This window comes from Pithys albifrons, chromosome 27 (assembly GCF_047495875.1).
Source record: "Pithys albifrons albifrons isolate INPA30051 chromosome 27, PitAlb_v1, whole genome shotgun sequence".
NCBI lineage: Eukaryota > Metazoa > Chordata > Aves > Passeriformes > Thamnophilidae > Pithys > Pithys albifrons.
In genome coordinates, this window is record NC_092484.1 from 4674885 (window position 1) to 4691791 (window position 16907).

General features: G+C 47.0%; 1 protein-coding gene across 2 annotated transcripts in view; it reads right to left on the reverse strand.

Moving 5' to 3' along the window:
• Window positions 1-16907, reverse strand: part of ELAVL1 (ELAV like RNA binding protein 1) — a 41029-nt gene that overhangs the window by 10110 nt on the left and 14012 nt on the right. For both annotated transcript variants that reach the window (XM_071578305.1, XM_071578306.1), the window contains exons 3-4: window positions 2339-2442; window positions 1407-1560 (exon numbers count right to left, since the gene is read on the reverse strand). In XM_071578305.1, coding sequence (XP_071434406.1) covers window positions 1407-1560; window positions 2339-2442 — 258 coding nt within the window. The remainder of the gene's footprint in view (window positions 1-1406; window positions 1561-2338; window positions 2443-16907) is intronic.

Here is a 16907-nt window from a genome sequence, read left to right on the forward strand (position 1 = left end):
ACTTCTGCCATCTCATTTTACAGCTCTGGCAGTCAGGTGCTCTCCAGCCCCCACTGACTGCCAGAGGGATGACTAGTTTGGACATGTACATAAGTTTGCTGTGCCCCATGAGTCTTTTTCGTGCTTCTCTGTACAGCTGCCTCCTGGATAATCAGCTTTAGAGGTGGGACCACACAGGTATCAGAGCTGGACAAAAAGAATCCTCCTCTCTAGAAGGGAAGGATGGGATTTTCCTCACTCCACCACAGTGTGTACAATGCCAGTCCCCAGACCTCATCCAGTCACCTCGGGTGTCTCTGACACACAGAGACACTCCAGAGCAGGTTCCTGCACCAGGAGCTGGCTCTGGTGGGGTCCCAGCCCCCCAGCCCTCAGCCTGCAGTCACACTGACTTCACCAGAGCCTGTTGATGGCCCACCCTGGATTACAGCACGTTCCTCACAGAGCGGGAAAGCTGCTGCTGAACTGATGAGTGTGGATAAATGCACATATTCCAGTTATAAATGTTAAATGTGGAATTGCTAGAATTAGATTATCTTTATTCTAACACAGCACAGGTCTGATCAATGAAAAAGTGTATTTGCAGAAGTTCTCCCCAGACTCACACATGACATAAGGCCTACTGGAAAAGCCACAGAACACCTGGGTGACAGGATAAGCCAGACTCTTTCAGTTACCCAATTTGAAATAATGAGGTAAGAAATTTAAACTCTGAAACACACTGTAACAGAGTCAGAATTATTATCATAAAAAACCCCTTAACTGTTCTCCCCTGAGCCAAGCACTTAACTCTTTTCACTTTTCTTTCTTTTTTTTTTCAATAAACAAAATACATTCAGAACTTTCAGGGCTGTACTAAGTGTATAAAATTCATTCTTTTGCTTAGCAGTAACCACAGGGGCTTGTAAGACACCTCAAATGGTTGAAAATATGAGAAAACTGTCTGAGTGAGTTCCAAGCTGGTATAAAAGACAAAACATATTGCTTTGCTTTTAAATCTGTAACCATGGCCTGGAATTTGCCTGTGGATAATAACTGCATGTGTGTAGAGACAGGCAAAGTCAGCACTGCAGGTTACACACATGGTGCAGAAGCTGCACTGCAGTGACAAGTGTCAGAGCAAGAGAGATTTGGCAAATCAGCAGCTGACAAAAATTACAATAATCCTTTTTAAGATGATATAAGGTTTGGCCTCTAAGCTAGCAAAGGAGGCAGCAGAATCATTCTGTGTTCAAAAAAATCACTGGACAAGGATTTCCCATTAAAATTATGTCAGTGGTTGACACCAGATGTCATGGTTAGTTTGTGGAAGTCTAATTTAATTAAGTTTCAGAACTGCCAGTATCAGAAAACCACTGAACATGCTGCACACTGCAGTTTAATGCAGCCAAGGCCCCAGAGCTCACCTGTGGTTTGATCCACAAGCACACGTGAGTTGATGATGCGCCCGAAGCGGGAAAACATGTCTTCAACATCCTTCTGTGTCATGGACCTGGGCAGGCCACTGATATATAAATTAGCATCCTTGATAACTTCAGAGCTTGGGCGGGCATAGGAGACCTGCAGAAGCAAGAAAGTAAAGGTATGCTCAGGGTTAACAGGGAAGGTCAAGTTATTTTGTCACGAGGCAATTGCATTTATTCCCCACTAAACAACTCTGGGATTTTTACTGGAGTTCAAAAAAACAGAACTGGGAGAGGAAAGGGAAAACTGAGAAAACAAAAGGAGAAAGGGCATGTCCCTGCATAACTCCATTCATTTGGGGCTCATCCAACAGATAATCAACACATGGGCACTGCCATAAGGAGACAGCAGCAGATCAATACCTACACTCCCAGCAAACACACTTGCCATGTTGAAGAATCCCTGACTCAGACACTGGCAGCTCCCACAGGTCACACTGAGAACTTGTCCTGTCAGTGTATTTTTTAAAGCTTCATAAAAAGACTTTACCAGCTAAAGTGCAATTTTCTGTCTGCTACTAGAGAAAGTTACAAATATCACCTAAGCAGGTGTGAATCCCACCTATGCAGCACAGGCTGTTGTTTTGGACAAGGAGTGCCATGTGCAGTAACAAGATTTAAAATAAACACCATGAAGTACCCAAAAGGTACATGAGTTTTTTAAAAAGCCTGGCAACAATTCAGAATGGTTTCTCCACTGCTGTAAAAATGATGAGAATAAAAAAAAGAGGAATCTTTGAATACAAAGCTGTTTCAAAACACTTCACTACTCTTCTCCCAGATTCACCCTTCCTGCAGTTGGGAGCACCACCAGAATGAAGTTTTACAACTTTCATTACATCTATCATTTTCAGAGAGACTGAAAAACCTCCTACCTTGATAGTTTTTGACTGAAGTCTGAGGCCATTCAGTGTGTTTATTGCTCTTTCAGCATCTTTTGCAGTTACGTAGTTCACAAAGCCATAGCCTAAGCTGTGCCCTACAGGAAAGAACATTTTTTAAAATTAATTGTAATAAAAAAACTATTATAATCATCAAAATGAAAGAAATGCAAATGAGAAGTGAATTCAACATCTACACAGTAAATATTTCAATAAGGCAAAGAGGTTTCCCAAGCTGGCACAGATCATGAGTAACTCAGAGCTCTTTCATTTCCACTTGGGACACCTCTGTGTCCCCAGGGACAGCAGGAATTGCTCAGAGCACCCACCAACAGCAAGAAATTCAAGACTAAAACACCAACTCTGACTAGTCTTGTAAACTTTATGGGTGTGGAACAAAGGCAAGAACTTCACCAAGTTCATTAGCAGAAAATCCTGTAGAGAGAGAGCAGAAAGTGGATGAACTATGGATGAACTGCCAGGTAAGAAACCACGAGGTGCTCATTTCTGTGTGGCTGTTCCAGCCTCCATTCCCGGGACAAGACAGAAAAAGAAGTTTCCAATCCTTCCAAACACAGTTTATAAGCTGTGGGTTTTGCAAACACAGCATCAAAGTGGAGACTGAAAGATTTCCTCCAGTGCAGACAATTCGTGTACTGTTGCTTTATCTAAGTTAACCCTTAACTCTTACAGAGAGAATTTGAAAAAATACAAATCTTTAAAGTATTTAAGGTAAAGAATATTTATTTGGATACTTATTTGTTCTGCTTCAATCTCCAATCACCACAATTCCTACTATCAATTACGACACTACACACTAAGATCATTTCAGGCTGGAATTTCCCAAAAATTAGAAGCTCATTGTAGACCTAAAAATAACTAAAATACTTTCAAAACTGTCTCAGTGCAATAAAACAAATCCAATTCAATACAAGACACATTTTTCATCCAACTCCTCTTTTTCTCAGCCAGATCTATGGAAGTTTCTACTGAAAATTGTAAGCATGCATAGGAAAATGAGCTACTTTAACAATATACTATTTTTAAGTTATTAAGCTCCATTGTTAGGCTTGAGGACACTGGAAGACAGAGCTAATTATTATGGCAAAGGAGTCTCTTGTGAAATATAGTCCTTTTTTAATCACACAGCTCTGCAATGGTCTTGACTGCCTAGGAAGGTTCCTAATGCTTTCCAGACATTTTCAGAACACCAAATACACCCACCCAGGAGTCAAATGGTGATATTCTGGTACAACTGGGTTGTTTAGCCTGAAGAGGAGGCTCAGAGGTGACCTCAGCACTGTCCAGAACTACCTGAAGGGAAGTTCTGGCCAGGTGGGGGTTGGTCTCTTCTCCCAGGCACTCAGCAATAGGACAAGGGGGCACGATGGGCTCAAGCTCTGCCAGGGGAAATTGAAGTTGGAGATCAGAAAAAATTCTTTGCAGAGAGAGTGCTCAGGGATTGGAATGGGTTGCCCAGAGAGGGGGTGGATTCCCCATCCCTGGAGGTTTTTCAGCTGAGCTTGGCCGTGGCACTGAGTGCCATGATCTGGTAAAGGGACTGGAGTTGGACCAAGAGTTGGACTTGATGATCTCGGAAGGCTTTTCCAACCCAATCAATTCTATGGTTCTATTCTATGAACTGTCAGAGGAACTGAAGCAAAGGGGCTGCAAGAGACACTGCACATTAACTCCAGCTACTAAAAAACAGAACCCCCAGTCTGCTGAGGCATCCAGAGGACAGGTCTAAAGCACAGAAGGGAGGGCAGGGGGCTCAGTGCTGGTGCCAACTGTGCCAGACGGGCTGAGGAGCTGCCCCTGCTCTGCCCTGGCCCGGCCTCTGCCCGGGGCTGCTTCCCTGGGAACCCAAACCTGCAGGAACTCACCTGGACCCCAACAATGGCAGTGCCTGCTGGCTGATACACCCCTTGTGGAAACACTCCCAGGGAATTCCTGCTGTCTGCCAAAGCCCCTGGAGAAGCCAGAACTGCTTTGTGCTCACCCCTCACACAGAACCAACACCATCCTGCTCCCTCCAGACCTGTTCAATATCCCCACCAGCCTCTCATGACACCACACACTGCACATGAGTGAGGGCAAAGCACCCCAGGACAGCCAAGGAGGATTTAAGTCGACATAGAAAACAAAAAAATGCAATAAGAGATCTTGAACACTCATTTCTGCACCTTTAGCCTATAAAGACCTACAGATAATGTCGCAAAAATTGGTACAATGTTTCTTACATGTACCCACCACATGGATTTTGTGATTTTCTTGTAAAATTCACTTTATTAGTCGGGTAAGGTCAATCCTTTCAATCAAATCTGGTTGTTCACACCCACTTACCTACCAAGATTCTTTTCTCTTGATTTAAGGAACTGAGTAATTTAATAATCAGAAAAATGTTTAGCACCTGGACCCTGCATATCTCTCAAGAGTCTGACCAAGAAAGCAGAGATAAGTTTAAGAGCAAGCAAATACCAGGTAAACAGCTGGCAATGACTTTTCCCTCTTCCAAGGGTGGGAAGGGCCTGACACCTCTCACAGCTCCAGCACCTCAGCCCTGCTCTGAAGGCCCAGAGCACCAGTTGCTTTATGGATGTTTTCAACCTGTCCCAAAAGTCACATAAACATGAATATTCCAGAAAACTACTGAACAGAACCAGGTCCTGATAAAGCTTATGGAAACAGACCCTCAAAGACCAGGGAAACATAGTCCAAGTAAGACTAATCCCTCCAAGAGAGACCCACACTGAGCCCTGGCACTCAGGGCTGTCTCTCCCTGGATTGATGTGCACTGGGGAGGGGGTGACTGTTCTCCTGGCACATGAAAAAGTGCAGGATTCCACACCATACAAACTTACTAAGGCAAGTATCCTTCCCTATTCCCTTGCAACAATTTCCCACAGAACACAGCAGGCACAGAATCATAGATCATGGAATGGTTTGGGTTGAAAGGGACCTTAAAGCCCATCACATTCCACCCCCTGCCATGGGCAGGGACACCTCCCACCAGCCCAGGTTGCTCCAAGCCCTGTCCAGCCTGGCCTTGGACACTCCCAGGGATGGGGCAGCCACAGCTGCTCTGGGCAACCTGTGCCAGGGCCTGCCCACCCTCACAGCCAAGAATTCCTTCCCAATATCCCAACTAGCCCTGCCCTCTGGCAGTGGGAAGCCATTCCCCTTGTCCCATCCCTCCATCCCTTGTCCCAAGTCCCTCTCCAGCTCTCCTGGAGCCCCTTTAGGCACTGGAAGGGGCTCTCAGGTCTCCCCAGAGCCTTCTCTTCTCCAGGTGAACACTCCCAGCCTGGCTTCAGAGCAGAGGGGCTCCAGCCCTGGGAGCATCTCCATGGTCTCCTCTGGACTTTTTCCAGCATGTCCATGTCTTTCTTGTTCCTGTACAAATCCTGTCCTTGAGCTTCCCCTTCCACATGTCTGTCTGCAAACTACCCCCACATAATCACTGTATCCTCCTGACCCTCTTTGCTGTTTTTGTCAGAGCAAAATTCTGGACCTTTTCCACTTGCAGTTTTATACAGGTTGCTCAATGACTATTCCTTATCCAAAAGTTTGAAAATCCTGGGAAATGAGGGAGGAGGGAGGTAATGGGTTTTCACAAAAAAGCACAGATGAAAAAAGGAAGCCCTTGAAAGTGGCAGGATCAGAACAGTCAGACATTCTCATATGCCATGAAGGAATATGACAATAAGCTTGACTGAACTCCAGTACTACAGTTCTGTTAACTTTTACCTGCCACGAGGTAAGAAAATATCAATTACCTGTATTTCTCCACAATAACCTATTTCTCAAACCATCCCTTAGCCTGGATTTACCACCTTTAAACTACACCAGACTGTATAGTCCTGAAGTGCCAGAAAAACCAAGCCCAGGCAAAACTGCCAGCACACACACAAAGTTGTGTGGCTCACAATACCCAACAGCCTCAGCCACCTCCTCCCACTCAGTGGCCGGGGGTTCATCTCTGCACAGACTGGGCTCACACACAACACTCCCATCACTGCAGGTGGCACATTCCAACATTCCCTCACGGATCCCTCAGCAGGAATACTCTTTGCTTCACAATTTTACTCCCTTCTCCTAAAACATACTCTACCTCTGTGCTAAGGATGCCAGGAAACACATGAGGAACTGGCATTTGCACAGTATTATAATTGTTGTCAAGTGTTTTCCCCAGGCAAGGAGAGAAGTTCTTTGCTTTCCCCTGATGTTCCCAGCCTGCTACAGAAACCTGCAAAGCAAGGTGGTGCAGAAACACTTTTCAAACCATTTTAGTAGATAATAATTAAAAATATTTTTAGAAGTTTGTATATACTTAAAAACATACTCAAGAGACAGAGCTAAAAAAAGAGCAACAAGTAGGTCCTTATCTGGATGAGTAATTAACAGTGTGACTATAAAATCCAGTTTTAAGCAAAATACTAACTCCTTCAGCAGAAAGAAACAAGTTTTGTTTCCATGATAAAAGGGCCTTTCATGAGAGAGGGCAGTCATTTTCTTTCTGTGCATCACTTGGGTTTCTGTCCATGTCCCTGCTTCCTTTCCCAGCTCCCAGGACACGTGGCTTCAGTCACCAGCTCTTTCCTCATTCCTGGTCCACTGCTGATAAGTCTCAGTCTCACAGAGTCTGATATGAGGGCAGAGCACTTCCCTGAGAGCAGCCAACACAGATCCCCCCTATCCTGTCCTTCTTAGGAAACCCCAGAATTAAATCTGGCTCCTGTCAGATCAATGCACATCAGTATGATGGCATCTTAGTGTAGAACCTGCTTTCTGAAGTGAGAAGCAGCATTTGGAGGGTGTGAACTGGGTTTGGGTTTTTTGTTTGGCTTTACAAACTGTGCTGTGAGTGATAACCAGAGAGCCTAAATATGCATGAATACATTGAGAAATATGAGGGAAAACAACAGGCATCAGTGCACTGAAAAAGCAGAATTCAGAGCAATGAGTGTAGTTTCTGAGGATGAGAGGAGAGATTAAAGTGCTGGGATGTGCCCCGTGTGGGCTCTTAGCACAGTTCCACTGTTGCACAGCCAGGGATACAGAGGGACATGAACCCAGAGAGAAACACAACCACCAAACTTCCCAAAAAGTGTTATGCCAGTGCAGAAGTGCAGACTGGCAGGGCAGGTGAGACCGAGGGATACCCTAATCCCTGAGTGAGTCACACCACACATACAGCATCTTCTGTTTCTTAAGACCCAGGAAAACACACAGATGTGTGAGCAGAGCAGCCTGGCTGGGCAGGGAGCTCATGGCAGAGCTCCAAGGGAAACAGAGAGCACAGGAGATGGAAGAAGTGATGGCTACAAAAGGAGGAATTTGGAAACACTGTCCACTGTGTCTGAGGAACAGTAGAGCTCAGCTGCAGTTCAGACCTGAAAGGAATGCAAATAAACTAAAGAATAATATCAAGGGTAACAAGGAAAGGTTATGCTGTCTCAGCAGCACAGGGCTGGAAGGGTGGGAGCAGATTTAACGTGTGAACTGAGGAGACGGGACAGGATGCCTTCTGTGTCTCACTTCACCAACACAGCCTAACAGACCTCTGCACTTTAGAAAGAGCTCAAGGAGAAGGCCAATGGGATCTTCGCCTGGATCAAAAATAGCGTGTCCAGCAGGACCAGGGCAGTGACCCTTCCCCTGGACTCTGCCTTGGGGAGGCCACACCTTGAGTGTTGTGTTCAGTTCTGGGCCCCTCAGTTCAGGAAAGAGATTGAGGGGCTGGAGTGGGGCCAGAGAAGAGCAACGAGGCTGGAGAAGGGACTGGAGCACAAGTGCAGTGGGGAGAGGCTGAGGGAGCTGGGGGTGTTCAGCCTGGAGAAGAGGAGGCTCAGAGGTGACCTCAGCACTGTCTGGAACTGCCTGAAGGGAAGTTCTGGCCAGGTGGGGGTTGGTCTCTTCTCCCAGGCACTCAGCAATAGGACAAGGGGGCACGATGGGCTCAAGCTCTGCCAGGGGAAATTGAAGTTGGAGAGCAGAAAGAAATTCTTTGCAGAGAGAGTGCTCAGGGATTGGAATGGGCTGCCCAGAGAGGGGGTGGATTCCCCATCCCTGGAGGTTTTTCAGCTGAGCTTGGCCGTGGCACTGAGTGCCATGATCTGGTAAAGGGACTGGAGTTGGACCAAGGGTTGGACTTGATGATCTCAGAGGTCTTTTCCAACCCAATCCATTCTATGATTCTATGAGAAGGGCCAGTGGATAAAGGCTGAGCCAGGGACTGACTGGTTGAGTGAACCTGTTCCAGTCAAGCCCATGGGGGCACGAGACAGGCTCTCTGTAAGGGACCAGGCTCATGTCCCTGCTGAAACTGTTTCACCTTTGAACGATCAGGGAATTGGAAGAGGTCTCCAACAACTGCAGGAAGGCAAGTGTCACATCCATCTTCAAAAAGAGACTAAACCTCCACCCCACACATGCACGCCCCTCACACACACTCCACGTGTATGCCTGGATCGAGAGGAGTTGCCAGGTGTCTCTTCTGGGATGTGCTGTTTACCTTTAGATCCAGGACCTGGAGGAGGAGACAGGAATGTGCTCTCACCAAGACCAGAGAGACAAAACCAGGTTAGGAGGAACCTGCTGGTGGCATTGGGGCTGCCACCCACAGGTGCCAAACACGCTGGGGGAACAGGCCAAGGGGCACCTCACAGAATGCAGCAAGGACAGATCCTTCCCTGACTGTGGGCAGGAAGAAGTCCTGGCAGCAACAGACTGGGCACCTACTGTCTGGAGAGCACTGTATGGAATAGGAACTGGGAATCAGGGTATGGAACATGAGCCAGAAGTGCCCCTGTGGAGAAGGGTAACAGCACCCTGCACTACACTGACAGAGGCAGAGGCAAAAGGAAGAGACCATCCCCTGTTACACAACACCAGACCACCCCTTGAATACTGCATCCCATTTTTAATGTCCCCCAAAACAGGAAAGGTTGATCAATTGGAATGAGCTCAGGAAGGGCCACCAAGTTGCTCGGGGACCGGAACATGTGGAAGTTCACCCACGGGTCAGAGTCCTGAGTGACCTGGCCTGACCTCACAGCTGACTCAGCTCTGAGCAGGAGGCTGGACTGGTGTCCCTTAAAACTGTGCCATCCTGGAATTCCAAAGGACAGAACAAGGAACTCAACACTACATTAACCTCGTGTTCTTCCACTTCCACAGCACAAGGTCTTTTTGCACTGACATCCTGGATGTATCTTTCAGCTAAAGAGGGACGGAATAGAACTATTAATGAAAGGTTTAGTGAAAGTAAAGAATCCCACTTTTCATCACCCTCTTAGGATTTTCTCCTATTCATGGAATCATTTCTAAATTTTGGGTTTATTTCTAGTGTAGCTAAGCCAGAGCCTGGAACTACCAAAACTGCTACATGGCTGGGCCAATATGCAGTTATCCTATCACAGGTTTTTGAAAGCACCCACTCTCACAGTCTATTTTTTAGTGAAAACTCATATCCATACGTTTCCACAAGATTTCCTCTGTCATTTTTTGTCCACTGATCTGGGGTGATGATGCTAATTTCTAGCTCCTCCTTATAACTGTCAGTCCAATGTGGAATCTGCTCCACATCATAACTTTTAACCACTTTTTCACTTCAATATTCTAAATGCCAACTTCAGAACCTGCCATGTTCTACATGTGCTGTTTGACTCAACTCTGGAGACAAGCTCTTGCTATTTGTTATGTCCTTGGCAGATCTGTTTTCATACTGCAAGGTGTCCTTATCAAAAAAAAAAAAAAGGAAAGAAAGCAGCTTCATGAAGAATTTCTATCAAAACATACTTTTGGATGAGAACAAACATTGCAAGTATTTAATCCTCAAAACTAACAGTAGAAGGGCATGATTTTCCATTCCATGCCTATGTCAATAAATCTCATTATCACAACATAAAAGTGGTTCTATTTATTCTGTTTATTACTATCAAGCACCTAATTCATGGTATGTTTTTGAAAATACAGGAAATCACAGAATCTCAGAATGGTTTGAGTTGGAAGGGACCTTAAAGCTCATTTCATCCAGTCCCACCCCCAGCTGCCACAGGCAGGGACACCTTCCAGTAGACCAGGCTGTCCCAGGCTCCATCCAGCCTGGCCTTGGACACTCCCAGGGATGGGGCAGCCACAGCTTCTCTGGAAAACCTGTGCCAGGGCCTCAGCACCTTCACAGGGAAGAATTTCTTCCCAATATCCCATCTAACTCTGCCCTCTGGAAGTGGGAAGCCATTCCCCTTGCCCTGTCCCTCCAGGCCCTTGTCCAAAGTCCCCTCCAGGTCTCTTGGAGCCCCTTGAGCCAGAGGGGCTCCAGCCCTTCATTAACAATATAGATGATGCACCTCAGCTACTCTGGAAACACATGAAGATAAAGCTAAACCCCACAGTCTGAACCCACTCTGTCCTGACCCAGTTCCCAAGACTCCAGTTCCCCACTCAGCCATGTCCTCATGCCCTCCCCACCAGTGACACCACAGCTGCTGTGCCCTCTGACACAATCCCCCTTGCTTTGTGCTCTGGTGAGTCCCAGAAAACCAGAAGCCACAGTGCCAGGGACAGAACTGAGTGCAGGAGTTTCAGTGCAGGTGCTGAAAGCAGCAGGTTCATCTTAAGCACCACTTTTACCTTGTGCATCAAAAATATTCTGCAGTCTTCTATTACAGGTTTTGGAAAATGGAAATAAGTCTCCTTTTGCTTGCCCAAGTAACTTCTTGAAGGAACAATTAATCACTTTGAAATATTTTAATCTGCTTCATCTCCAGTTTAGTCATAAATGCTGCCCCAAACTACCATTAATCACTGAAACATCAAGAGAACACCAGAAACTCCACACAGCATGTGGAGTCTGTGTCAGGCTCAGGGCAAAGCTCAGCCTGGCCAGAATAGCCTGGGTGGTGCCTAACCCAGGAAGGACCTTGGGGAAGCAACTGTGCTGCTGTAACACTGATCAGTCCCATCAACACCACTCCAGGAATTACAGCATCATGCTCCACCTACACCGTGCCCCGAGACTACAAAGCCAGAAGTTTAGGTTTGTATTGGAGCACTTCCACAGCATTTGTCCTTTAAACAATCTCTGTGGTGCAGCAGCTCAGGACCTTCCTCCTGCAGGACCTGAACTCAGCTTTGCTCCAGTTCTGTGACTAAGACCCAGGCTGCTCTCTGAGCCAACTCCTGCTTCTGCTCGAGGCTTCAAACAAGCACATCTCACTGAACAGACTCCTGATGGCAACGAAGAGAACTAGAGAAGAAACAAAGAAAACACAAAGATATACTGCTAATGTTTTTCAGATCCAGAATGTGTCTCTGCTGCTTCCCCTGGCTCCACAGGCCAGGACAAAAGTCCTTTTCTGTTCACGGCCAAACAAGTCTCATTTATGGAACCTTAAGGGCAAAATCACATTTAGCTGGTTTGGAAAGCCTGACCTTCAAATAACTCAGCAAAACATTACAAATCACAGATAAAGTAGCCTCTCCTCCTTATGCAAAATCACTGGTATTTGCCTTGAAACAAAGATGAGTACAAGCAACTCAAACAGACACTTTGGGGAAAAGTCAAAAGCTACAACTCTAACTTGACACAAGTCTGTTACTCATCCTGGCCCAGACAGTTCACAGGGATCTCACCAATATTGCAAAAATCCAACCGTAAGAGTGATAGCTTTAGATCCTGAAAGGTTCCCTTTCTTTAGCAATTAATTTTATGCCCTGAAGCCTCTCTGCATACTTATCATTTCTATGTGTTCTCTTTAGATTTGTTTCCTTTCTCTCATTTCCAGAACATTTCTCTATTGAGATTTAATTTCAGTTGCTCCAGGGCCCTTTTTCCAGATGAAGTGCCAGCACCCAAAATGCTGTGAAGTAAAAAGGATTTGGAAAGTGAACACAGAAAATACCAGGCCCAAAACCGTGCAGGAATAACCACAGGCTGTTTTTTTGAGGGAATCTTTGTGAAGAAAATTCCTTGCCCACTTACTATAAGGTCTCATTTCTTTAACCAAGACTGAATCTCTTCACCTGTTGGTGGAACAAAAATCGGATTGTTCAAGATGCTGAGGGCTGAAAATTCCACTTCCCCCATCTCCTAAAGAAGAAACTTCAGCTCTCAAATAATGACCCTTTTAGCTGTGAACATTATACTGCAAAACCTCAGCAAGTGCTCAGAGTCACCACGACCACAGGTTAAGCTGAACCAAACCATTACTCTGCAGAAGCTGCTCCTTGGAAGAGAATGGGAATATTCTAAAACGTGGAACAGTAACTCCCAGTAAAAGCACACTGAGAAATAACAGAGCACAACCAAAGATGCTGTTGCATGGCTCGTTTGGATGGATGGATGGATGGATGGATGGATGGATGGATGGATGGATGGATGGATGGATGAGGGAAAAGAAGTGCAAAAGAAGCAGAGCCATGGAATAGTCTGTGCAGCTCCACTGGTCTTTTTGACTTTAATATCATAAGGAGGGACACTAAGCATGAATATATTTACCCTCTCAATGTAACCAGATAGAGTGGAGGAATACCCACACCACAAACAGCAGGAACAGCCTCCCCTGGGCCAGCCCTGCCTCAAGGCTTTCAGAGAACAGCCAGAGGCCCTTCAATGGCAGCAGCCTCACCTGGTCACCAGTCACTGGTCCCAGTTTGGCATCATCACGTGCTGAGGGTGCAACCTGAACCATCAGCCAGGTCAGGGACCAACATTTCTAACAGATTTGGCCCTGAAGTCAAACTCTTGGGTACTGCAACAATGACTTGCCTTCAGCTGCACTTCCATGCACCCCAGGGACTGGTTTTCATTTCACCCACGGGTCCTTCAGCAGGACACACCTGCAGCAATAGGAACACATCTCTGCCCAACCCGAGCGAGAGGCCTCAGGCACTCCATGCAGAGCTCCACCATCCTTTCTGATCAAGGTAGCTCATTTTTGGTCAAGGCCTCTGCTGTCACAGCAATAGGTGCTATCGTGACTGCTGGAGGCTGCAGCACATCCCCACCAGCCCTGAGTGCACAAGAGCTGGTCACAGCAGAGCTCCCGGTCCCTGTCCTGCTCTGCCTGCTCCCACCACTCTGGCCAGTCCAGCACAGTCTAGGCCAGACTGGTACATAGGCCTGGCCTACAGCTAAACAGGTGCTTCACTCTCCCAACCAGGGGCCAACTGGAACAAAAACTCCAACCTCCTTAGATCAAGTAAAGCTCTGAGCAACCTGCTCCAAGCCCAGGTGTCCCACAGTTATCCCTTCCTGGCAGCAGCCAGCACTCTGGGCCATCAGATGGATGCCAGAAGTCCTTTGACAAACCCAGAGGTTCTCAAAACATTTAGAAGCAGAGTTCAGAACTGCTGCAGGAGCTATTGCTGCTTCTGGATGTGCTCTGAGCCCTCTGAAAGAACCTGAGCAGCCTTTAAGAAGCCTTTGCTATGAAGAGGGGAAAGGTTCTGAAGGGGAAGGATCTGAGGAGCAGCTGAGGGCACTGGGCTTGTTCAGCTGAGGCAGAGGACAGTGAGGGGAGACTCCTCGGTGGCTGCAGCTCCTCCCGAGGGGAGGTGGAGGGGCAGGCACTGAGCTCTGCTCTGGGACCAGGGACAGGACCCAGGGAATGGCTGGAGCTGTGCCAGGGGGTTGGGATGGATCTCAGGGAAAGGTTCTTCCCCCAGAGGGTGGTGGGCACTGACCAGGCTCCCCAGGGCAGTGGGCACGGCCCCAAGGCTGCCAGAGCTCCAGGAGGGTTTGGACAACACTCTGGGGGACAGGGTGGGATTTTTGGGGTGTCTGTGCAGGGCCAGGGATTGGACTCAAAATAGTTCTTGTGAGTTCCTTTTAACTCAGGAGATTTCATGGTTCTATGAATTAGATTAACTGAATTCCTGCACCCTTGCTAGAACTCAGTTATTATCTTGGAGGCAGTTTATGTGGCCACCCTTACGAGAAAGGAAAATAAGTGGAGCTGGCAAAGCTGGAAGGGTGTTCACATGTTCAGTATTTGGGAAATTTATCTGCAAACCATTTGTACTTCTCATTAAGTTAACCATTGCCACAAGGCATTCTTGAATGCATATTTAAAGAAATCACATACCACCAAATGTGATTAAAGAGCTAGAACAAAAAATCCAGGGGTAATGAGGCATTCCAATTCCACAGTTAACAGCAAAACTGCATAAGCAATTTCATGGGTGTTGTCAATGCAAAATGAAACTATTTCAACCAAAGAGAATACTTAGACACTTTCCACAAACAGTAACACTTCAGGATTCTGTTTCTATACAGAGTCCACTGCACTACTGAAAGGAGAGCTGCCCTGTCATGTGAGTTGGAGCAGCACCTGATAGCAGGGCAGTAAAATCCTCCTCCCCGTCTGCCTTAAAGCTTACAAGGACACAGACTTTCATGTGCTTTTTCAGACTGCTGAGAACAAATCTTCCAGAGAAAACAACACAAAAAGGACAGAGAAAAGGTGAAGCTGCACATCCATTCATGAGGAATTGCAACTACCTAAAAGTGACTTCTTTTTGGTCCTGTAAGCAACATGCCCCAGGCACACCTGCAGCAGGTGAGCACCATGACAGCACTGTTTGAAATGGACTCCAGGTTTCTGCACACAACCTTAACAAGTCACCCCAAAATGTCCTTTCTGTTCCACATTCTCCAGCAGCAGCAGAGCAATCCCTTTGTCCCTGGCAGCTGCTGGTCACGGTGTTTGACTCCAGTGAGCTCCATCAGTGCTCAGTGACAGAAGCAAGTGCAAGGAGGGCATGGGAAGGTCACGTCTCCTCCAGCCTCTGCACAGAGAGGGCCATGCCTTGGGAGCGACAGGTACAGACAGAGTCCCTGGCACAGTCCAACATTTTCTAGAGTAGAAATTCATGGCTATTTTGTCACAAGTATCACACAGACAACACAAGCATCACAGGGATAACATTCCTAGCTCAGGCAGTACAGAAGGTGAGAGGGAGGCAACAGGAGCCCTCAGAAACTGGATGCCTCTCTAACAAACCCAACTGCCATCAGGAGGAACTCTCACGCAGAGAGGTGTGCACAGGAACCTGTCACCACGGACCCAGAGCAGGGCTGTGGGTGTCAGGAGCAAGAAGCAGACCCCACAGGGCTCTGAGACCATAAACACATGGTGGAAAAGGTTCACCAGAATCCTAGAAGAGAATCGTAGAAATGCTGAGTTGGAAAGGACCCACAAGGACCATCCAGTCCAACTCCCGGGCCTGCACAGACAGCCCAACAATCCCATCCTGTCCCCCAGAGCGTTGTCCAAACACTCCTGGAGCTCTGACCCTTGGGGCTGTGCCCACTGCCCTGGGGAGCCTGGTCAGTGCCCACCACCCTCTGGGGAAAGAACCTTTCCCTGAGATTCAGCTTAAACCTCCCCCAGCACAGCCTCATGCTGGTTTTGCTGAATTCTTTTCACTTAACTGTGAGGACAGTTACATCAGCATGACAGGTGGGAGCCATCCCACAGCTCACACAATGCCAATAAGCAGGAGTATTATTTTTAATATCAGCCTGTGATGACTTCACACAAGCTTTTCAGAGCTTTAGGACAGTCAGGTTTGAAAATACCAACACTTCAGGGTAAAGAAGACAGAGAAACTAAAATGCTTGTGACAGACTAAGTTTCAGCTTCAGCATTTGTTCCTGAAGAGCCTGTGGATGCAGAGCTGCATGGAAAGCAGGCTAAAGATGACCAGGCTCTCTCACAATATTTAGAAGGATTGATCCGTGCTGTGCACCATCAGATATCCTGACACCACGAGCCATCAGCATCCATGCTCCAAGAAACAATGCAAGTCTAAAGGGTCCAGAGGCCTGGATTTTGGTGTTAACAGGTATTGAAGGAGGAAAAATGTTTTAAAAACATTCACCTGTAAAAGGAGTCCAGGACAGCAAGCACTGTCTAGAAACCCAGGCCCCAGAATGTGGACACTGCAGCAAAGTCAGGCAGCCCAAAGCAAAAGGCATTGTTTTGTTGAATCTTCTCTGGCATGAGGCAGTTGCTTCAAAGAAGGAGACATTTAACATTATACACATCACTGGAGAGGGAACCAGTGCACAGCACAAGTCTGGTGGTCCCACTGTGTCTACAGTCAGGGATGCAGGGATTCAGTCTGACCAGTGCAGGCCACATGGACCAACCCCAAACTTCTTGTTCTCACCTCCATCATGAGCCAGAGCCACAGGAAGGGAGGATTTCATTGACAGAACCAGGTCAATGGCTACTCAGCAATAAGCACAACAGGCCAGGACACATAACAGTAAAAAGTTACATCTCAGGCTGGCCACTCCCACACTACCACTGGGAAGTGGGAATCAGCCTTCTAACATTTTCCCAGGGTTCAAAGCCCCAGGGTGTATGGCTGGTGCACAATTAGGATCTGACAGAAAAAAGAGTATCCAGTGAATTCTACAATCCTCTTAGGAAAATCCTGGATGTCCAAGACATGCTTACCATGAACACAAGCACAGTGAGCAGCAGAGCAACAACCCAGTATCTGCCCACTGACCCCAAGTACTGATTCCCCATTACAAGTCAAGCTT